Genomic DNA, 24384 nt, shown 5'->3' on the forward strand with positions numbered 1-24384 from the left:
TATACACATATGAGTTTGTCTTGGGCAGACTGGATGGACCATGCAGGTCTTTTTCTGCCGTCATCTACTATGTTACTATGTTACTTGGGGATAAAAAGGGCGATGAGTGGAGTGCCTCAGAGTTTGGTCCTGGGACCTTTTCTGCTCAGCATATTTGTGGGCTATTTGGTGGAGGGGGTTAGAAACAAAAGTTTGCCTTTGTGCAGATGACACCATATTCTGCAATAGAGTAGGTACTCCTGCATAGGAAACCAACTGAAAAGTGATACAAGGAAGCTTGAAAAGTGGTCAAGGGATTGGCAGATTCAGCGCAAGAAGAAAGCAAGTTCATGCATTTGGAGTGATTATATCTGATCTAAAGGGTAGCAAAACAGAGTGATACGTTGGTGGCTAGAGAAAAACGGGTACATAGGGAGAAGTATAGGGCAGGATGTCGGTGAGACCTCATCTGGAATATTGTATCCCTTCTGGAGGCTGTACCTGTATACAGATAATGGACATGGTGGAGGCAGTCTTAAAGGGCTACCAACATGGTGTAAAGCCCATGTGTGATGAGACTGAAGGAATCTGATAGTTCAGATACCTCAAAGATCAAAATAATACACAAGAATCAAACTTTTTTTTTCAGTGAACCTGAGATTACAATATAAGGCTGCAAGGAAGTAGCCTCGGGGGCAACAACAGAAAATATTTCTTAACTGAAATGAAGTGGTGGAGACAGAGTAACTGGGATAAGCACGGGGGATTCCTAGATGCAAAGAAGTGAAGGGAAAACCTGAGAACACCTTGGGTCTATGGCTAATGCAGGTGAAGTCAGGTTCTCAGTGATCTAGGAGAGGTGCGGAGGTGATATTGTAGATTCTGTCTTTATTCTGGGGAGGGGATAGACCCTGGTATGTTTCAGCATAATGTTGGTATTTGTTGGGTTGGGGCTTTTATGGGGGGAGGAATATACTTGTATTGGCTTAGACAGGGGGGAGGCTATAGAGTCCAAGTCCTCCTGTGTTTTTGGTTTAGGATACTATGCAAGTGGGAAAGAGGGTGAGGAGAGGGAATATTAGCAAAGGGATGGTTCTTTTTGACTTTCTGAATAATTTGGAGATGCTTAACAAAAGTTGGACCAAAATTATCAGGATATTTTGTGCTTGACTTTGCCTACAGTTGTATAATGATGGGTTCCTGTTAAATGATTTGCAATGATTTGTTTTCATCTTTCAATAAAGATACTTAAACATAAGTGCAGATAAGATGAGCCTTACAGGTGCCTGGCTACTGCTGTTTTTTTTTCTTCTTTATAAGTGATCGGAGTCACAGACCTAGAAAGGGATCTGGGAGTCATCGTTGATAAGACGTTAAAAACTTCTGCTCAGTGTGCTGCGGCGGCTAAGAAAGCGCACAGAGTGTTGAGTATTATTAGGAAATGGATGGAAAACAAACACGAGGACTTTATAATGCCGTTGTATCGCTCCATGGTGCGACCGCAGCTAGAATATTCTGGTTGCTGCATCTCAAAAAAGATATAAAGGCATTAGAGAAGGTGCAGAGAAGGGCGACGAAAATGATAAAGGGAATGGAACAACTTCCCTATGAGGAAAGGCTGAGAAGGTTAGGGCTGTTCAGCTTGGAGAAAAGGCGGCTGAGGGGTGATATGATAGACGTCTACAAGATAATGAGCGGAGTAGAGCGGACAGATGTGAAGCGTTTGTTTACACTTTCAAATAACAACAAAACCAGGGGACACAAGATGAAGCTAGAATATGGTAGATTTAAAACAAATAGGAGAAAGTTTTTCTTTACTCAGCGTGTAGTTAGACTCTGCCGGCGAATATAGTGACAGCAGCTGGCCTTACGGAATTTAAAGGGGGTTTGGACAGATTCCTGAGGGAAAAGTCCATTGAACATTATTAAATTTGGGGGGGGTTTTGCCGGGTTCTTGAAGCCTGGATTGGCCGCTGTCGGAGACAGGATGCTGGGCTTGATGAACCCTTGGTCTTTTCCTGGTATGGTGGTGCTTATGTACTTGTGAAAAACTCATCAGGGGCAGAGTGCTATTTATGGTGTCCTACAATCTTAGGAGAAGAATCAAACTTTTATTTTCTTTAAATTCAACGCATGTATAAACGAGTTAGCACTTGTTTTATTGAAACAGTTTCCATTCATATGGAACTTTTCAACAGAATTGATTCTTGAGTTGTTTTTATTGAGTTCTGCAGTAAAAAAAAAATTCTCACTGTCAGTTTAACAAATTTGTTAGCTACATCATTGTAAAATCATTTGTCGTAAGTATTTAGAATCCGTGCTTCAAAACATTCCCCATACCCTCTTTAAACATTTATTGTCACATTGATCCATGCCTCTGGCTTTCTGGCTAAACAAAGAATTTAGACATAAAGACACATCTTTTTTTCTTTTCTTATTTAACAGACCAGTTCCTGAGACAAACAGGATGCTGTCGGTAAATGAGATCTTCCTTCTAGATTCAGGGGCCCAGTATAAGTAAGTGGATGGGCAGCATTGTTTTTGACTTTCTCATTGCGTGGAAAAAGAAAATAAGATGAAACCTTTTTTATTGGACATAACTTAATACATTTCTTGATTTAGCTTTCGAAGGTTGCCCTTCTTTGTCAGATCGGAAATCTGATCTGACGAAGAAGGGCAACCTTGGAAAGCTAATCAAGAAATGTATTAAGTTATGTCCAATAAAAAAGGTATTATCTTATTTTCTTTTCCATGTTTTATTTTGTTTGATTTCTATTGATAACCTTAAGAGTGGACTAACACAGCTACCACACCTCTCTTGGAAAAAATGAATGCTTATAATTGGACCTGAGATCTGGTGTGATGAAGTCATTATTGTAATCAAGTGGTAGAAAGTGTCTTATTCTGTGCAGGCCTTGAACGCAAACTTCACAGGGCTTACTCGCAAGCATTGCACACCACTGGTCCTGGGGCTTATTACACGGTGTTCTATGATCATGTGTCCTTGAAAAGCATCTGAACTCTCTTTATTTATTTTTTAATCCCTGCTTCAGTGTGGGCATTTTTAAACTGTAAACCTCTAATTGCTCTGCTGTGCTAGATGGTTGTGTGCTTTCTTCTTCTTTCATTCTGTAAGTATTTAATTGTATTTAAACCAGTCAATCAAATCAAACAGTGGATCCATTATTGAGTAAATATCACCAGGATGGGTAAAGAGGCAGGGTCAGTCAAGGTTTTCAGGATATCCACAGTCAGTATCCACGGACAGAGTATAATGTTGGAGACTGAAAGATATGCAGCTTTGGGTGATATCCTGAAAAAACCCACAGACTATGGAAATTTCAGGACAGGTTTGGGAAGCGCTGGCATATAAGTGTTTCGATGAAGCTGTGACAGACACTTGAATTTGTGATATGGACATTTTCTATAGACCTCAGGCTGAAAGAATAACTACAAATCAAGAAGAGTGTTTTGGATACCACAGTCTGTATAAACTGTTGGAGAGTCAGAATGGGCTTTAGGTAAATTATACCTTGTTTTTCCTTTGCTCTTACAAGGGATGGGACTACCGATGTGACAAGAACCATGCATTTTGGCACACCGTCGGCCTATGAAAAGGTACCTCAAATCTGTCCACTGCGTGTAGTAGGTACTACAGGCAGTGGTAGTGCTGGAGCGGGCTCTCACGGGCTCGCGAGAGCCGTTTGTTAATTTTTAAGAATTTTGGGAGCCGGTTGTTAAGTAGGCCTCCCCATGGCTACTTTAACAACTGACTCCCAAAATGGGCTTGGGCCCCCTCCTGAATTCTCTTTTACTTTGCTGGCAGTGATGCTGGCCCCACCAGCCAAGTAAATAGACTGCTGCTGCTCCCTGCTCCTTGTTTCTGACTCTGAGCATCAGGCTGGGACTTTTCATGCAAGCGCAAGAAGGTTCCATCATGCTGCTCAGAGCCAGAAACAAGCAGCAGAGAATGGTGGCAGTCCATTTATTGGCTGGTGGGGCTCGGCAAAGGTATACCTAGTGTGCCCGCACAAGGGAGGGGAGACTGAGACATGTATTCCCCCCCCCACACACACACACATTTCAGGACCGGCTATGCCCGGAGAGAGAGCCCGTTGTTAAAAATTTACCAGCACACCCCTGACTACAGGCTACACATTAGGGTTGAACAATATAAAGATGGTACCTCACCTAAGTGAATTACGCAGGGGCAGACTGATAGTGATCTGGAACCCTGGGCAATAAGGATCATTGGGCCCCCTCTCCCCAGGTTCTGCTACCTCCCTGTCCCCCTGCCTCAACAATTTGATGTATCCTGTCATTGCAATATAACTTGTACCCTGGTATCATAATATTCCATTGGTTATCCTTCTTCCATCATGTCCTCCGAGATGCCTGTTGTATCTATCTGTTCACATCAGTGCTATATGTTTTATATTTTAGACTTCTAGCATTTCAAAGTAAGCTTTTGTTTATTGTTTAACCCACTTATCAGTTCACGGGGATAATTTGCAGTATTTCAAGCCTGTGTCTGCTTTCCTTAAGGGCACATGGGCTACTTTTGCATAGATTGCAGCGATCCCCTAACTTAATTGTTGGCTAGTGAGATATCTTTGAAGGATACTCTGAATCATTTGCTCCTAAGTGACTGTCAGCTTGCCCTTTTTAAGCGTTAGTTCCCAGCTGCCTGGTTTCAATCCCAGTTAAGGTGGTGTGCATCTTTTGGAATATGCCCCTCCTCCCCCCCCCCCCCCCCCCCCGAATGTTGCTCAGTTCCTAACAAATCTAAATCCCTCTTCTCTGCACCATCGTCACAACTAGACTTTGAGATGCTGGAGCTCTGCCTTCCTTTTGGGTCTGCTTTTGCATTTCGTCCTTTAGATTGTAAGCTCCTTTGAGCAGGGACTGCGTAACCCTAGTAGCGCTTTAGAAATGTTAAGTAGTAGTAGTAGTAAAAAGGAGCATGTCTGAGAATAATACCATGGAAGTTGTGGATTTCAACTTTTCTAACTTCTGTAACCTCTTTCCCACCCTTTCCATGTCGTTTGGTACCCACATGTACCAAGATAGCTGGCTCCTCCCCTGCAGTGTTTAAAATCTTAACTAGGTGATGCAAGAGGGCTGCCACCTTTGAACCAGGCAGGCAAGTCAACACATGATTTTCATGTCCAACAGCTCCCCAGCTATCTACGTACTTAATGATTGACTCTCCAACTACAACAGTCATCCTAACCCTTCACTCCTGGGCACATGCTCCTGGAGGACACATTCTCGGTTACCCATGTGTAAGCATATTACCACTAGTATATGCTTACTGATGGGTAACCACATTTAAAGGTATGGGACTTTGAATTTCTGTGCTGTCCACACTAAGCTCAGTGGATTACTTGCTTTTAATCTCTGTTAGCTTTCCAGTGGTGTCTGAGAAAATAGTCCTACTTTCTGAGAAGGATGCTAATGGGTTTGTTTTCTTTGTTTGTTTGTTTTTTTTCACTAGGAGTGCTACCACATGTCCTGAAGGGGCACATAGCTGTAAGTTCAGCCGTGGTTTCCAAATGGAACAAAAGGTTGGTGGTATTGCATTTGTTTATTTGCCACAGGAACTAGGCAATTCTTCCTGTGAGCCGCTGGGAACTTGGACAGTGAGGAATTCTAATAGCCATAGGCTTCTCTTTTTTTTTTTTTTTTTTTTTTTTTTTACATTTGTACCCCGCGCTTTCCCACTCATGGCAGGCTCAATGCGGCTTACATGGGGCAGTGGAGGGTTAAGTCACAAGGAGCTGCCTGTGCCTGAATTGGGAATCGAACTCAGTTCCCCAGGACCAAAGTCCACCACCCTAACTACTAGGCCACTCCTCCACTTAAGAAGAAGATTAACAAACTAACCCACGAGTTAGGGTCTCCTTAACTTCTTTTTGTTGGTTTGTGAATTTGCCTGTAGGTTTGTGCATAGTGCTGCCTTGGGCGATCTATATCTTTAGAACCAGGGTGCTGTTGGCAAAACTTTAAAAATGAAGATCTCCAGCTTGGATACGTTTGATTTATTCATTGCGTATACAACATGGCATCCATTTTTGATTTCATGCACAGAGGCGTTCTAGTTGACATTTTTCTGCAGTTTTTGTTTTAAATTTTAATAGAAATCTGAAATTTCTGTTACTACTTTAATAGGTTGACTGAGGGACATGGGGGAAGAAGTGGGTGTTGGCTTGCATGTGGGAATTTGTACTTGCATCTAATCAAATGTAATAAATTGCTCGGGGGGGCAAACAGGAGGGACATTTGTTCTTTATTTGTTGTGTTGCTGTCTTACTCTGTTTTCTAGGGAAAGCTTTCAAAACTCACAATAGCTAGAAGGCATAGCCGAGATACTAAATTGTAGAAATTTGCAAAGTCCACTTTGTGTGCAAAACAGCAAACGGCATGTTGTTAGCAATACCAAACATTTTCTATTTTAGCATGCAAGCAGATGGCATGATATTTATATTTTGCAAATAGTAAATCTTTGCTGCTAGTTTTCTGCTTACAGACTTTTGTTTAGTGACCATGGTGCAAAATTATGCAAAGCAGTTTCTTTGTGCATAGGAAACTATATGCAGAATTAGTTTCACAAACAGAAAATAACTACACCTCAACCACATGTAGGGTTTTGTGGTTTTTGCATAATTTTTCCTAGTGAAACTGTGCTATTTTTCTACCGAGCTCATGTGTCTACTTTACAGCATAGATCCGACACGTGTAGGTATCAGACAAATGTTTACTGGTTGGTTCTGCTGTGCGGCACTCAGCTGGTATAAGTAAAATGCACTTGTTTACGCTCACTAATTTCCTGAGTTACACAGTGGAAGTGTGCACAATTTCACCCTGTTTTAGTGTTTAATATGATCATTTGGTGTTGCGTTTCGCAGGTCATCCTCTTGGATTCCTTTGCTCGTTCAGCGCTGTGGGAGTCTGGCTTAGATTACCTGCACGGAACAGGACACGGCGTGGGGGCTTTCCTAAATGTTCATTGAGGATCCCTGTGGTATAAGCTACAAAACCTTTGCAGATGAACCTCTGGAAGCCGGCATGATTATTAGTGATGGTAGGTAGTGGTTTGCTGGAATGTGATTTACCATGTCTTGGCCTGCTACGTCAAAATTGTTCTGTTTCAAATGTAAAAAAAAAAAAAGGCAAGCCAAATAATGATGTAGCACTTCCTAAAACATTTAAAACTGTTGTTTCTTTTTTCACTGCTGAATATCATTACTTGATTTAGAAATCCCTCGGTAGAGGCAGGGCATAGGCAGACCTGACATTTTAGGTGGGCCCAGAGTTAACCCCTGGGTGGGCCCTTCTCACCCCACACCCCTACCCCTGTACATACATACAATATAGTATTTTTTTTTAATGACCCGACGTCTGCCCATTTCTCTCTGAACCCCTACCCCGGTCCTACCTCAGAGCCGTTGTCTGTAGCAATTCCTATAGGTAACCTGCGCCAGCCCTGCAGCTTCTCTCTACCAAATTCTCATCAAAAAAACAAGAGTGACATCATTGAGGGCAGGATATGATAAGAGAGAAGCCTGCAGGGCCGGCGCAGCATGCCACCGGCAGTCTCTGAGGTAGACTGGGAGGGGGGTAGAGAGACAGGCAGATGCCAGGCCACAAGCGGAGAAGAGGGTGAGAGAGTAGTGAGGCGCTGCCACTGAAGACTTTTGGGGGCCTCATGGGCTGCTGACTGGGTGGGCCCTGAGGCAAGATGGGTGGGGCCTGTGCCCACCCAGGCCCACCCTTAGCTACAACAAGGAAATGGGGTGGAGAGAGCCCAATATCAAGAGATCAGTCACCACATATAAGGGTAAGATGCTCCAGAACAACCTTTATTAGGAACCCTAATAAAGGTTGTTCTGGAGCATCTTACCCTTATATGTGGTGACATCTCTTGATATTGGGCTCTCTCCACCCCATTTCCTTGTTGTGTTCGATTGCTGTGGCGAGCGTGAACCCCCGCTACGCCACTGGGTAGAGGGGAGGAAAAGGAGGGTGGTGTCTTACTATAACAGTTGAATGGATGTTGATTTCTTATACTACCTTTCACTGCAAGGTTTCAAAGCAAATTACAAATTCAGTGTATGAAGATGCAGTCATCTCCTGAAGGCAAGAGAATAAACCCAATGCTTTGCTTCCTGCCAGTCCTAAGATATTTCCATTAAAATCAAGGGCACTTACCAAGCAAGTGGGGAAAACCCGCAGAGCATAACTCATAGATTCTTTCCTATCCTTGTGTACATGTTTATATATGTCTGTTTGTGGGTGGGTAGGTGGGTCTTTCTCTCTCTCTCATTTGTGTGTCTGTTTGGGAGAGGAGATGAGAAGAGAGGACTATATGAAAGGTGCCATTATGTAATTGCTATATTACTGTGAATCAGTATTTGTACACTGCAGCTGTTGGAACTGCTTTTCTCCAGTTTTTTTTTTTTTGGGGGGGGAGGGGGGTTGGCTTTATCTATTAATACAAATTGAATAGGGAGAAGGAGTAAAAACATTTACTTCATGTTATGTGTGAGTCATTTTAGTCAGTATGTTCAGGAAGGAAAAAAACCCCCTGAGAATTCAACAGGCAAACGGTCCCCAGTCCATTTCCAGTCATTCGCATAAAAAACCTTCCTGTGTATCCTCTGCTACTAATACTAATTTTATGTTATAGTTGTCTTCAAAATGTACTTCTCGAATGTATGTTTAAACCAAAATAAAACCAAAACACTTAACTTATGCTTTACTTGGGTCTTGCTCCAGCGATGGCCAGTGTTTACTGTCCTTATTTCCGTTCCATCACCCATCATAAGCAAAAACGTAATTTCTACAGCACATTAACTTGCCCCAGGATCACCACCTTTCTTCCTGTGAGCCTTCCAGTGCTCTGACCACAGAAAATCTTACCATTGGTAAGCAGCGGAGCCAAAGTCTCCGCTGCTAGTTATCCTGGAAACAGGCATGGCAGGCTCACTCACACCAGGGGAGGGGTGTGATTTGTAATTGGAGAACTGCAGATAGTTGTTTCTGCAAAATGTCCAGATATGTTGGCCAGCCTTCTAGCTTCTGACCATGAATATAAAAATCGGTAGAATCCTGAAAAAGCCAGGAAATTCTCATTCCTAACCTCCTAAGTCTTGAGTGCATCTTATAGGGCTCACCTAAACTTTGTACCCTAGATATGTTTCTAGTTTTCCTGATGCCTTAACCTAGGCCCTGCCCGTGACAACAGGTATTGGTTGTCAGAACACACAGCAACCATAAGACAGTTGTACATTTCCGTTAATAGGTTAACAGTAGAATAAACAAAAAAAAAATCAAATATATATCTGACTAACTTAAAGATTAGTACATCATGGCCAAGGAATTTTATAATCTGTGTGTGTGTTGTGTTCTGTATCTGCTTGTACATGTGTTTTGGAGGGGGAGGGGGGGTGGCTGAGAATGGTAGGGCAGTTTGAGGGGGTAGTTTTGTGGGAGTATGGGCACTTTTTAGGGGGCGGGGGGAGGGTTTGTGAGTTGGTGAGGCAGTTTTGGGGGCGGTGGGGCCATTTGCAATGATGTTAGATTTTGGGGGTGGGGTTAGTTTGGGGGGATTGGGAAGCAGTTGAAATGAGCAATTCTCTTAACTTCTATATATCACCAAATTTAAGTTTCTATGCTACAGCAACTGGAACTTCCTTAGGTGTCCAGACTAGACCAGTCCAGAACTTTTGCATTATGTCCATCAACCAGCGGATGGAGACAGAGAAACAAAGTTAGTTCTATGTGATTCTCCCCTCAAAGGCACCGTTCTACAGTTGAGTGCTCTGTTTTCAGTGAATGGACAATAGATGAACTGTGCAGCTCCTGGATTAGTTGTTGGAATAGCTCCTGAACCAGTTTTTAAAACTGAGATTTCAGTTGAGCTTGGGAGCACTTGTTTAGGTTTGGGCTCCACTTCACATTTACAGAGATTTTACATTTACCTGAGCTCCCTACCCACCTCTCCTTTCTCTGGTTCTCTGAGTGAGATTTTGATCCAACAAGGGAAACATCTTTAGAGTCTGAGCTTCCATCATTTTCAGAGAAGAGGAATATTAGTGCCACTGCAGGAGTGTGCCTCAGAAGTCTGAACATTCACCTTTTACTCCCTGCTTTCCTTCCTGTCTATTCATTGCTCCTATCTGGAGTTTTAAAAGCTACAAATTACTGCTTGAGAAGTAGCAAAGGGTGCTGGCTACCATCTCGCTGCTCCGTCCAACTGGTCAGTGCTAACGAGGAATGCTTTACACATGTGCTCAACATCTTCACCTGACTCTCTGTTCTAATTCAGGTCAGGCGGTGGTAAGTTGGTGTTTTCACACTGTAAGTGTGAGGAAACAGATTCCTACCAAATCAACTGGCCCCTGTGGAGATAGTGTTTTCGAGCCATTTGCTCCTTTTTACTGAGCGATCTCCTCACCTTTTAGGTGTGGGCCATGACAGATGGGTATTCCTACGCACCTGAGGTAATTTTTTTTTGTGTTCTTTTTCCACTGAAACCCTGAAAGTCTGCTTCCCTTCATGACCAATGGTTGCAGTCTGTTTAATCCCTGGTGCTCTCCTTTTGTTATCGCGGTGGCCCTGCTAAGACATCGCATGAGGAAAAAAGACACTGGGAACTTCACATCTTTCCGTTTTTCTGTATGACTTTATTGGTAGAATTTTCTAGAAGATCTGTGTTTTCTTCATGTAATGGGAGCTGTGTGCTTTTAATATATAACTTTTTCCCTCACCAAAGTCCTGCCTTAGCTTCCTCTTCAGTTCTAGTCTCCCTTGTTTAGCAGAGAATGGGAGATATGAATGACATTAGTACCGGTAGCAGTGTGGTCCTTGCGCACATTTTGCATGTGCCACTCTTCTCACTGTAATTCTTCTGTCAGAACTTTACATACTTTAGTTGATATTTCTAGACTGCTTGTACCCTATAATTTCTACGTTGTTTACATTTGGGTCTTGACTTAAAAGATGGGACCGAGACAATACCTAACGACTTGCTTTCTGAATTGCCCATAGTTGTTTAAATAGTCTAGGCTTAAGTTCAAGACTTTGGGTGCTTGGTATGTTAATAGTTACTCGTAGATACTGATCCATTTTATACTTTTAGGAGATGGTAGAGCAAAAGGGGAGCAGTTATTAGGCCTTCTCAACCTCTTATTGGCAATGAATTCTACATGTGAAGGCAGGTAGCCTGGAGAGTCTCCTGTGAGGATTTTGAATAGTGTACAGGCTGGTTTGATTCAAATCTTTGCCTCTACTGGTAGCTGATGGGAAATGTGGTTGTGTTTTTCAATGAGTAAATTAAACGGATTTGCTGTGGCTTGAATGGATTATAGTTTGCTATTTGGTTTGACATTTTCCTTATCGTTTCTATTATTAAAAAAAGAAAAGAGAAAAACCCGTTTAAGGTCTGGTTTTTTTCAGCGCTTATTTTACTTTTGTGTCTAAAATCAGTTTTTGCATCCTTACTCCTGGAGGATCGTTTGATCTGCCTACCTTCTAACTCTTTCACTTTTTCCAGAAAAGTTGAGAGCTCTGTGTATTCCTTTACCTCTCTTGCATTGAGCTTATTTTCTCCTTTCACCAGTCTATTGGTGTTCCATTTTTTATAGGCAAACTGAGCTTGAGGTCGTTCCTTTCTATGCTCAATTTAGTTGGATCTCTTGTGTTGCCTCTAGTCTTCTATCAGTTGGGTTGTGACTTCTTTGGCTATAGGTTTGGAATCCCATCCTGTTAGGGAGCAAGTTCTGGAATGGATGCTAACGAAGGAGAAATTGTCTTAACTGATAATTTTCTTTCCTTTACTCCTACCAGACCAGTCCAGACGTCTTCCCTAATTGAATATTAATACACAAGCCTCTATTTTAAGTTCTTCTGTTTTCTTATAATTTCTCAGTTGGAAGTGCTTCTATTTTACAGTTCCTCAAACTTAACTCATCGGATTGTGAAGACACCTTCTGCTCAGTTGGAGAACTGTGTCTTAGTACAGTGCAATGGTGCCTTGTTGACAAAGGTGATAGATCAATGCAACAGTTGGAGAATCATGTGTCGGTAGAGTACAGCAGTGCCTTGTTGTGTAGCAGAATGGTTGAATACATTATTTGGAGAGCTGTATATCCGTGCAGTACAACACTGCCATGTTCGTAAAGGTAATGGATGAACACGGCATTGGATCGGAAGTGTGAACAGGAACAATATTGCTTGATCGTTCGAAATACTGAGCATTCTAAGGTAGCGTGATGTCCTTTGGTGGTGGTGGTGGTGGGGGAATCACATAGGACTACTTTTTCTCTGTCTTCACCCATTGGTCGATGGACATAACCCACAAGTTCTGGACTAGTCTAGTAGGTCTAAAGGAAAGAAAATTATCAACTAAGATAAAATTGTTTCTCCTCCTCCCTTAACAATGCATTGGGAGGCATATTTCCCCAGAACCCTTTGGCCTGTTTGGCCCATTTTCAAACTTCACATGTCTTTTTAACCTGTTTCATCCTATTCCGTTTAAATTTTGAGAGTTTGGGAGGTGACTAGATGGATTGGAGGCTTGTGAGTATGGTGGGAGATGGGGACCTGGTATAAAGTTAATAATGTAGGGCCCATGGATATGTTTTGATATCTCTGATTTAATGAGGCGTCCCTCCTGACAGAGTCGTGATGCCGTGTGGCTGAGTGGTTTCTAGCCACATGGAGAGATATGATTGGACCAGAGTCACAGCCCATCTGGCAAACAATCAACATGCTCCAGCACATGCAAAGACAATAGGGATGGATGGGAGGGAGGAGGAGGGACAACAATAAAGTTTGATACTGTTGAATTGTTAGGTGGTTTAAGCACCACACGTCTTACAAAATGTTCTGTTATACTGCAATTTTTATTGTATATTATTAATATTTCAGTATCAATAAAATAGTTGAACCATTAAATTTTTCGAGAGTTATTTTGCCTCGAACAGACTGACAGACACTGATCCGTTTTCTATAATCCTGTCCAACTGGTGTTGATTTGGGAAGAATAAATGAGATGGTCTTAAAGACAAACCACTTTTTTAAAGAAAAAACAAGGCTGCTATTTTCTCTTTCCGTGTTCTCTTAATCTGTCTTGCTGACTAGATGCTGAAAAGGGGGGGAAGGGGCATTCAGGTTTATGGTTGAGAATCTCACCACCTAAACTGGAGAGAGGCTGAAAAAGGACCTAGACAGCGATTGCATCTTTAGGGGACCAGTTGGATTTCACATTAGTTACATAACTTGCTAATATACGCTTGTCTGTCCATGGCAGTCTTCAGGTGATGATACATACTGACTGGGATTTGGAGAGTGATTGCTTCAGCAGTTCTTGAAGGGCTTATATTACAGTATTGGGAAGGCACACAGCATTAGCATGGCTGATGCAGGGCCGCCGAGAGGGGGGGAAAGGGGGGACAAAAGTCCCCGGGCCTCCGAGGGGGGCCCACCCGCCTCGCTCCGGAACTAACCTTAAGCCTCCTTCTTTCACTTCGCGCAAGCAGCAACAGGGCAGGCCACTCCTTCCTTCCGTGTCCCGCCCTCGCCTGACGTAACGTCCGCGAGGGCGGGGCACGGAAGGAAGGAGGAGAGGTCTGCCCTGCTGCTGCTTGCGCGAAGTGAAAGAAGGAGGCTTAAGGTTTGTTCCAGGCCCGGTGGAGGGGGGGGCCCGGCGACCTCGGGTGGGGGGGGGGGGCCCGGGGGTGGCCTTGTCCCGGCGGCCCTGGGCTGATGGGCTCCAGCGGGGAAAGGGAATAGACACAACTGCATCATGTGATAGAGAAATGGGATTACTCACCTGCTTGGTTAAATAACTTTAATTACTTAGTTAAATGACTCTATCACAAATATTAGATCCTGCAGATTGATTATACTTCTAGGCACAAGTAACTCCCTCTTTATTTTGAAAACGAGCTATGTGATGACATTTATTACCAATTGGTTTCTGGTTACACAGAGCCTGGGTACTACGAAGATGGGTCTTTTGGAATACGAATTGAAAATGTTGTACTGGTGGTTCGTGCTGAAACTAAGGTGAGTCTACTCTGTTGGAGGTGCTTGCTTGTTGTTTTCTGCCAGCCTTATTAATAGATCTATCTGAAATTGCTTTTGATGGTGGAGGATGCCGAGATACCCAGCAGCTGGCTTCCTTCAGCCACATTGAGTGTTTGGCCTCACACTTGGATTGTGACTTGGGGAACTGGGATTTCAAGCATTCCTAGCAAGCTAGATCAGGGGTAACAACTCCAGTAGTTGAGGGCCACTAACTGGTCAGAATTCAGGATCATCCTGTATACATGAGAGAGTTTTTTTTGTTTTTTGTTTTGTTTTGGTTTTTTTTACATTTGTGCCTCGCACTTTCCCACTCATGGCAGGCTCAATGCGGCAGGCAATGGAGGGTTAAGTGACTTGCCCAGAGTCACAAGGAGCTGCCTGTGCCGGGAATCGAACTCAGTTCCCCAGGACCAAAGTCCACCACCCTAACCCCTAGGCCACTCCTCCACAGTTCCTTAAAGGTTTCATGCATATTCATTAGGGAAATCTCTGACACCTGACCAGTTGGTGGCTCTGAATGATGGAAGTTGCCCACCCCTAAACTAGAGAACTGCAAAAATTGTGATACTGAGTTTTTGCACTGCATAGAGATGTGAATTCAATACTTAATTCCTAAAATTGGATTTATTCGCAGTGTATCATTTTGCTTTCCACTATACCTGGAAACTAAATAAGGCGCTAGAAAGTATTTGTTGTAGATATTAAAAATTTTTAGGCTTGCTTCTGATCCATACGAAGGTGTGAGCTACTCCCCCAGCCCTGTGTCCTAAGCAAAACAGTAAATGCAAACTGGAAATGATTGTAGTGTGCTGAATGGAGGTTTGGGTGTGTCTCCTGACATCTGGCAGCTGTAAACTTGCTTTGGCTTTCCAGTATGCAGCAGACAAGTTTGAGGACACTGGCATCAGAGTTTGGTCAGTGGCATAAATCAGGGGAATTAATTTTTTTTTTTTTTTTTTAGAGATTATTATTAGCATTTGTAAAGCGCTACCAGACGCACGCAGCGCTGAACACCTGACACAGAGAGTGACAGTCCCTGCTCAAAAGAGCTTACAATCTAAAAAATACAGACAGACAAGATAATTAAGGGCGAGGGACATACTGGGTGAGAAGGAACAAGGATAGGGGAATTGTGTAGTGGTTAGGAGCCAAAAGCAGTGGTGAAAAGGTGGGTTTTCAGCATAGATTTGAAGACAGGTAGAGATGGAGCTGGACGTACAGGTTCAGGATGACACTGCATTACCCACTGCTCCCTTTTCCTTCTTTATAAATGTTATAGATGGACGGGGGCGATGTCTCGAGAGTAGCAGAAGAAAACCCAAATGACAGAGAATACCTTTTTTTGGTTTAAAAAGCTACCTTTTTTATTTGTTTTAGATTTATATGGCTCTGTATTTGGACACTATCCCCCAGATTCTGTATATCGTGTCAAAATTGCCATGTGGAAATCGAGCCATATTTTATAATAATGCACATAACCTAATTGGTTAACTATCTAATCAGCGCCAATAATTGGATGTTAAGCAATTATCAGCACTAATTGGTATTAATTAGTATTTATGTGTAGTATTTGCTAAGCGTATTCTTGAAAGTAGTGCGCGCAAATTCTAATGTGTGCTGCCAAAAGGAGGCATGGGTGAGCTGCAGGTGTTCTGAAAGTTTTCACGCAGGGTAATTGAATTTCTCTGAGGTCAAGCAGGCTGCTTGTTCTCACTGATGGGTCGGCGTCCACGGCAGCCCAAGAACTCCATTCCTGGGCCACAGTGGACGCCGACCCATCAGAACAATCAGCCTGCTGTCCTCAGAGAATACCTGCTACAGGTATGTATCTTCGCTTTCTCCAAGGACAAGCAGACTGCTTGTTCTCACTGATGGGTCGGCGTCCACGGCAGCCCAAGAACTCCATTCCTGGGCCACAGTGGACGCCGACCCATCAGTGAGAACAATCAGCCTGCTGTCCTCAGAGAATACCTGCTACAGGTATGTATCTTCGCTTTCTCCAAGGACAAGCAGACTGCTTGTTCTCACTGATGGGTCGGCGTCCATGGCAGCCCAAGAACTCCATTCCTGGGCCACAGTGGACGCCGACCCATCAGTGAGAACAATCAGCCTGCTGTCCTCGGAGAATACCTGCTACAGGTATGTATCTTCGCTTTCTCCAAGGACAAGCAGACTGCTTGTTCTCACTGATGGGTCGGCGTCCACGGCAGCCCAAGAACTCCATTCCTGGGCCACAGTGGACGCCGACCCATCAGTGAGAACAATCAGCCTGCTGTCCTCGGAGAATACCTGCTACAGGTATGTATCTTCGCTTTCTCCAAGGACAAGCAGACTGCTTGTTCTCACTGATGGGTCGGCGTCCACGGCAGCCCAAGAACTCCATTCCTGGGCCACAGTGGACGCCGACTCATCAGTGAGAACAATCAGCCTGCTGTCCTCGGAGAATACCTGCTACAGGTATGTATCTTCGCTTTCTCCGAGGACAAGCTGGCTGCTTGTTTTCACTGATGGGTCAGCGTCCATGACACCCCAGGAACTCTGTTCCTGGGCCACCGTGGACGCCGACCCATCAGTGAGAACAATCAGCCTGCTGTCCTCGGAGAATACCTGCTACACGTATGTATCTTCGCTTTCTCCGAGGACAAGCTGGCTGCTTGTTTTCACTGATGGGTCAGCGTCCATGACACCCCAGGAACTCTGTTCCTGAGCCACCGTGGACACCGACCCATCAGTGAGAACAATCAGCCTGCTGTCCTCGGAGAATACCTGCTACAGGCATGTATCTTCGCTTTCTCTGAGGACAAGCAGGCTGCTTGTTTTCACTGATGGGTCAGCGTCCATGACACCCCAGGAACTCTGTTCCTGGGCCACCGTGGACACCGACCCATCAGTGAGAACAATCAGCCTTCTGTCCTCGGAGAATACCTGCTACAGGTATGTATCTTCGCTTTCTCCGAGGACAAGCTGGCTGCTTGTTTTCACTGATGGGTCAGCGTCCATGACACCCCAGGAACTCAGTTCCTGGGCCACCGTGGACACCGACCCATCAGTGAGAACAATCAGCCTGCTGTCCTCGGAGAATACCTGCTACAGGTATGTATCTTCGCTATATCTGCTGTGCACCTAACTTAGGTGCAGGTATTTACACCAAGTTTTACTTGGTATAAATAGACGCGCCTAGTGCTGGCATTACCGCTAGGCATATTATATAAGCTGCGCCTAAATCTAGGTACGGTTTATGGAATACACCTAGGCGGAAATCACCAATTTTTCTAGTGCCATAAATAGAATCTAATCCAATTTATCACATATTGAGAGTGATGTAGAATGAGTAGAAGTAAATCAATTTTTTTTACTCGTTTTAAAAGTACAAAGACTATGGGACACTTGAGGAAGTTACATGGAAATACTTTGAAAACAAATAGGAGGAAATATTTTTTCATTCAACGAATAGTTAAGCTCTGGAACTCTTTGCCAGAGGATGTGGTAATGGTGGTTAGTTTATCTGGGTTTTAAAAAGTTTTGGAAAAATTCCTGGAGGAAAAGTCCATAGTCTGCTATTGAGACAGTCATGGGAAGTAACTGCTTGCCCTGGGATTTGTAGTATGGAGTGTTGCCACAATTTGGGTTTCTGCCAGGTACTTGTGACCTGGCTTGGCCACTGTTTGGAAAACGATACTGGGCTAGATGGACCATTGGTCTGGCCCAGTATGGCTACTCTTATGTTCTTAAGTGGAAAGTTGTCTTTTGAATACTCAAATCTGTCTCTCCTCCAATACTGTTACCCTTCTGTAATGCCTTTGACAGTCCAAGATTATCTTTTTCTTTCCAAATGTGGCCAGAGATGCAGAATTTTTCTTTAGCAGGCATTTGAGCACTGATGCCCCGGCCTATATGTCAGATCTTATTGACTTGCCACCCAGGAACGCTAAAAGATCAGCACACACTTTCCTGAATCTCCACTTCCCCAGCTGTAAAGGACTAAAATGTAGACTTATACATGCGTCCAGCTTTTCCTACATGAGCACGCAGCTGTGGAATGCATTGCCACTTGACCTGAAAACAATTTACGACCTAGTCAACTTTCGTAAATCACTGAAGACTTATCTCTTTAACAAGGTATACCACAATGATCCACAACAGAAACTGTAACGCATCACTACTTACCTGATAATCCTGAACATTATACCTGATTGCTTAATTCTATTATGTTATCCGTGTTCTTTATGTAATACATTGTAAGCCACATTGAGCCTGCAAATAGGTGGGAAAATGTGGGATACAAACGCAACAAATAAATAAATTGCCTCCTGCTGGAGATTAATGCCTTTTCATGTTTTGTGGGTTTTCTTTTTAATGACACTTGAAGCTTAAAATGAGGAAACAAATATTTGATTTTTTAATGATACTGGCATCTTTAGCTTTGTTTCGTGTTGATGTGTTAATATGGTAGCACACAACACTCATATTTTTGCATTTCACAATACCATTACCAGATGAGGGTTTTTGATTATAGTGGTGAACAGTAAATAAAATGGTGGTAATACATATTCTAATGAATAATAGAGCTCTTCTTTCTTCTCCAGTATAACTTCAAAGATCGGGGCAGTTTGACTTTTGATCCAATCACACTGGTTCCAATACAGACAAAAATGATCAATTTAGATTCGCTAACACAAAAAGAGGTAAGGTCCAGAGTGCATGTGTGTATCTATGTAAATTTCAGTTTGGGTCATGCATTTTTTTACTTGTGGTGGGGCATTTTCGAAAGGGATGTCCAAGTTTTGATGAGGATGTCCTCGCACAACGTCCCCCATCCAGGGGCGGGGAAACCCGTATTTTCGAAACAAGATGGACGTCCATCTTTTGTTTCGATAATATAGTCAGGGATGCCCAAATCCTGAAATTTTGTCATCCTTAGAGATGGTTGTCCCTAGACTTGGTTGTTTCTTATTTTCGGCGATAATGGAAACCAAGGATGTCCATCTCAGAAACAACCACATGCAAGCCATTTGGTCGTGGGAGGAGCCAGCATTTGTATTGCACTGGTCCCCCTGATATGCCAGGACACCAACTGGGCACCCTAAGGGGCACTGCAGTGGACTTCATAAATTGCTTCAAGGAACGTAGCTCCCTTACCTTATGTGCTGAGCCCCCCCGAAACCCACTACCCACAACTGTACACCACTACCATAGCCCTTAGGGATGAAGGGGGGGGACACCTAGATGTGGATACAGTGGGTTTGTGGTGAGTTTTGGAGGGCTCGCTGTTTCCTCCAGAAACGTAACAGGTGGGGGGGGGGGGGTATGGGCCTGGGTCCGCCTGTCTGAAGTGCACTGCACCCACTAAAACTGCTGCAGGGACCTGCATACTGCTGTGATGGACCTGAGTATGACATCTGAGACTGGCAATCAATATTTTTAAAGATGTTTTTTTGAGGGTGGGAAAGGGGGTTAGTGACCACTGGGGGAGTAAGGGGAGGTCATCTCCGATTCTCTCCGGTGGTCATCTGGTCATTTCGGGCACCTTTGTGTTCCTTGGTCGTAAGAAAAACATGACCAGGTAAAGTCGTCCAGGTGTTCGTCAGGGACGTCTTTGTTTCTTTCGATTATAGGTCGAGGACGTCCTAGTGGTTAGGCACACCCATGTCCCACCTTCGCTATGCCTCCGATACGCCCCCCTTGAACTTTGGCCGTCCCTGCGATGGAAAGCAGTTGGGGACGTCCAAAATCGGCTTTCGATTATACCAAATTGGACGACTCTGTGAGGAGGACACCCATCTTCCGATTTATGTCGAAAGATGGTCGTCGTCCTCTTTCGAAAATGAGCCCAATTGTGTGTTACAATTCCTAAACAAAAGCACAGTACAATAATATCTCTTCTTGACAAAAAGGATTGAATGAGGCACAGAAGTGAGTGACATCTTCAAAATGTGCCGGGACTGAACTGCTCTCCCACAGCTCAGAACTTGGTGGGGGGTTTTGTTACTAAGGTGATTTATGGCCCTATCGTGTTATTTGCCCCTTAATGTGCATTGGCAGATTGGATAGGCCATATGGTATTTATCTGCCTACATGTTTCTGTGTTAAAGGGCAATAATGTGTATGATATTACCGTAACACACATTTAATATGAGGTACTATGAGATATACAGCAAAGCATGCAGATGCATGCAAAACAGCTCATTACTAAACAAATTGAATAAATGCGCTTGTGGTGAATGCCGCAAGATGAATTATTCCTGGAAAAGTACCACCAGCAAAAAGCTGGTGGTGTTTTTCTGTTCTGGGATCATCGGGCCATAAATCTGAGGTCTGATGCACTAGGAACTTTTTAAAAGTGCTGGCACTTGAAATCAGGAGCTCTACCCCCCCCCCCAAAACCTCTCATAGCCCCCCCCCCCCCTCCAATGCTTACCTTCCATAATCCCTGGTGTCTAGTGAAGTTGAGGCGGGAATAATCCTCGATTGCTACTTCCCTTTGCCAGTGCTGGGTTCAAAATGGTGCTGGTGACACATAGCAGTATCATTTGCAGTGTCATTTTGAGCCCGATGCCAGCAAGGTTCAGGAGCAACTGGGAATTACTCCTGCCTTTGGCCCACTAGGCACCAGGGATTATGAAAGGTAGGAACGAAAGCAAACAGTGGAGTGGAGGAGTGGCCTAGTGGTTAGAGTGGTGGACTTTGGTCCTGAGGAACTGAGTTTGATTTCCACTTCAGGCACAGGCAGCTCCTTGTAACTCTGGGCAAGTCACTTAACCCTCCATTGCCCTATGTCAGCTGCATTGAGCCTGCCATGAGTGGGAAAGCGCAGGGTACAAATGTAACCAAAATAATATAGATACTATTGGAGATTCTATGTAGAAGGCTGCGCAGGCTTCTGTTTCTGTGTCAGACTCACAGAAGCAGAAGCCTGCACGGCCACATTGGTGATCTGCAAGGGCCGACTTCTACATGGAATGTTGCTAGTGGAATAGCAACATTCCATGTAGAATCTCCAATAGTAGCAACAGTGGAGGAGTGGCCAAGTGGTTAGGGTGGTGGACTCTGGTCCTGAGGAACTGAGTTTGATTCCCACTTCAGGCACAGGCAGCTCCTTGTGACTCTGGGCAAGTCACTTAACCCTCCATTGCCCCATGTAAGCCGCATTGAGCCTGCCATGAGTGGGAAAGTGCGGGGTACAAATGTAACAAAAATGTTGCTACTATTACTACTACTACTACTACTTAATATTTCTAGAGCGCTACTAGGGTTACGCAGCGCTGTACAAATTAACAAATAAGGACAGTCCCTGCTCAGAAGAGCTTACAATCTAAAGGACGAAATGTCAAGATTCTATTGGATTCTATTGGAGATTCTACATGGAATGTTGCTATTCCACTAGCAACATTCCACGTAGAAGGCTGCGCAGCCTTCTGTTTCTGTGAGTCTGACGTCCACGTACGTGCAGGACGTCAGACTCACAGAAGCAGAAGCCCGTGCGGCCACATTGGTGATCTGCAAGGGCCGACTTCTACATGGAATGTTGCTAGTGGAATAGCAACATTCCATGTAGAATCTCAAATAGTAGCAACAGTGGAGGAGTGGCCTAGTGGTTAGGGTGGTGGACTCTTTGGTCCTGGGGAACTGAGGAACTGAGTTCGATTCCCACTTCAAGCACAGGCAGCTCCTTGTGACTCTGGGCAAGTCAATTAACCCTCCATTGCCTGCCGCATTGAGCCTGCCATGAGTGGGAAAGCGCGTGGTACAAATGTAACAAAAACAAACAAACAATTGACATAAGTCATGACGGAAAATTGTAAGCCACATTGAGCCTGCAAATAGGTGGGAAAATGTGGGATACAAATGTAACAAATAAATAAATAATTGAAGCAGCCACGAGAGAGTGAGAAAATGTGGAGATTTATTTAATACTCCTCTGGGAATGTGCCCCATACATTCGGGCAAGAAAGTTTTTGAGGAGATAGTCTCTGCTTGCATTGCTACCCATCAGTTCTACATGGTTCGGTACATATTGGCCATCTTTCAGAAAGTGCAGGGGTTTTTTTTTTAACTGCACTTTCAATGCAATCTCAAGCCCAGCTAGTTAGTATACTCAGAGAGGCCAATGAGTGTGGTATTCACTTTATCAGAACAGCTTATGATGCCTTTGAAACCTCAGCCAGAACTTTTGCTTCTGTAATTGCAGCGAGATACCTAGCACGGTTGCACGGCAAAAAAATGGTTGGTAATCATCATTCTATGCGTGTAGGCGATTACCGCATGGTTACCGTGTGAGATTTTACCGCTAGGTCAATGGCTAGTGGTAAGGTCTCAGACCCAGAATGGATGCATGGCAATTTTCGTCAAAAATAAAAATGTTTTATAGGTGCACTGAAAATGATTCTGCACGTGCCCAAAACATGCCTCTACACTACCACAGGCCATTTTTCAGTGCGCCTTAGTAAAAGGGCCCCTGTGTGTGCTTAGGTAATTTTCCGAGGGAAAGGCCCTTTGAGAATTGGTGTGCAGTTTATAAGTAAAGGTACCCATGGGCTTTCCTCCTGCCCACAGTGTTTCAATCTTGCTCCCCCGAAAGGCCAAGTCGTGTCCTTTTGCACAACCTTATTATTTCAAAAAAACAGATCATTTTCTAATGAATTGTCCTAGTATGTACGATGTGTTAAAACTGCCCCTCTCTTTCTCTCTGTACAGTGCGATTGGGTGAACAGTTACCACCAGAAATGTCGAGAAGTCGTCGGGCCAGAGCTGGAGAAACAAGGAAGGCTAGACGCCCTTCAGTGGCTCGTCAGAGAAACACAGCCAATTGCCAAAGCACATTAATACTTTTTTCTATTCTATGTGAAGCACTTCTCAGATAGGATCATCTATAATATATTTTTCTGATCCCAAATGCGGTTGGCATGAGGATATCAGAATTCGGCAAATTATGTGGAAGCCCAGTTTCACCAATGAGAGAAAGAAGAAGTGATAGCTGACTGTAATTAGGATTTAGGAGGAAGACAACATTGCAATGCCCAGAACTCTTTGGGTGACGAAGGTTTGCTCACAGACGGGTGTACTGCACTTTTCTCATTGGGTTCATGTAAACTGCATTTCTGATGAATGGATGTGTTAATGCTTACCGAGTAAATGTTTCAACAGCTGGCTTCACCTGATCTTCTGTCTGAGTGCTCTGTGTCTAACGCCGTAACGCAGTTCAGCGCTTTACATAATAGCAGTGCTTCTCGAATACTTTTTGGCATCTATGACATGGGGATACCAATTTGTAGAATTGATGCTCAAGCATGTAGGCTTTTAATGGACCCTTGTGAAAGATGAAGGTCTGTGCCTACAGGTGACACGATTCAGAAACCTTTAACAAAACTGTCTCATTTTGTAATTTGAACAAGATTTTCCGATAAAGAAAATGGTTTATGAGATAATAGCACCTTGCCCAGATGAAATTCATTTCCAGGACACGACCATGAAATATCATTTTCCCACCTCATTAAACACTAAGAATTCATAACTGGCTCATTGGCAGTAGAAGGACTGACTTGAACATCAGTCTCTGGGCCCTGTAAAATGTGACATTGCATGTTGTTAACTTGGGCAATGACAGATTTCTGGCTTTCACTTTTCAACTAGAAATCTGATGAGTTTTATTGACAGTTAAATTCACTTACTGTGGGATGTAAGCATGATTTTTTTTTTTTTTTTTTTTGCTCTCATTTCGTCACGGCAGGGGTGTAGCCAGACAGCCAATTTTGGGTGGGCCTGAGCCCAAAATGAATGGGCATGGAATTCAGCCCCTCCTTAACCCGCTCTCTGCTCTCCCCCTACCTTCAAACAGAAAATATTAAATACCTGAGCTGGTGTGGGGATCCCCAGACTGCACCAGCTGAAGATTTCCTGCTCCTCGGGCAGACGGTGCTCTTCCAAACAGCAGCCGGCAGCACTTGACTTGACTTGACTTCTGCTACACCTCACACTGTCTTGCCTCTCTCCTTTGGCCTTTCACTTTTCTTATTTTGAACCTCTCCCCTTATCTTCCTACATCTTATTCTTATCTCCTTGTCTTTTCTTATCCTACTGTGCCAGAGCCGGTGGTGGGAGGCGGGGCTGGTGGATGGGAGGCGGGGATAGTGCTGGGCAGACTTATACGGTCTGTGCCAGAGCCGTTGGTGGGAGGTGCGACTGGTGGTTGGGAGGCGGGGATGGTGCTGGGCAGACTTATAAGGTCTGTGCCGGAGCCAGTGGTGTGAGGCGGGACTGGTGGTTGGGAGGCGGGGATAGTGCTGGGAAGACTTATACAGTCTGTGCCAGAAC

The 24384-nt window shown here is 44.0% G+C and overlaps 1 protein-coding gene across 1 annotated transcript in view; it reads left to right on the forward strand.

Annotated features, from left to right (window-relative positions):
* The window catches only part of LOC115469968 (xaa-Pro aminopeptidase 1-like), a 100799-nt gene extending 77568 nt beyond the window's left edge, over positions 1-23231 (forward strand). The window contains 10 exon segments of the mRNA XM_030202777.1: positions 2425-2496; positions 3537-3597; positions 5477-5483; positions 5486-5526; positions 5792-5806; positions 6888-6989; positions 6991-7063; positions 13976-14052; positions 18660-18758; positions 22768-23231. Coding sequence (XP_030058637.1) covers positions 2425-2496; positions 3537-3597; positions 5477-5483; positions 5486-5526; positions 5792-5806; positions 6888-6989; positions 6991-7063; positions 13976-14052; positions 18660-18758; positions 22768-22896 — 676 coding nt within the window. The 3' untranslated portion in view covers positions 22897-23231.
* The last annotated feature ends 1153 nt before the right edge of the window (positions 23232-24384 follow it).

Source organism: Microcaecilia unicolor, chromosome 5 (genome assembly GCF_901765095.1).
Source record: "Microcaecilia unicolor chromosome 5, aMicUni1.1, whole genome shotgun sequence".
In the NCBI taxonomy this organism is placed as follows: domain Eukaryota; kingdom Metazoa; phylum Chordata; class Amphibia; order Gymnophiona; family Siphonopidae; genus Microcaecilia; species Microcaecilia unicolor.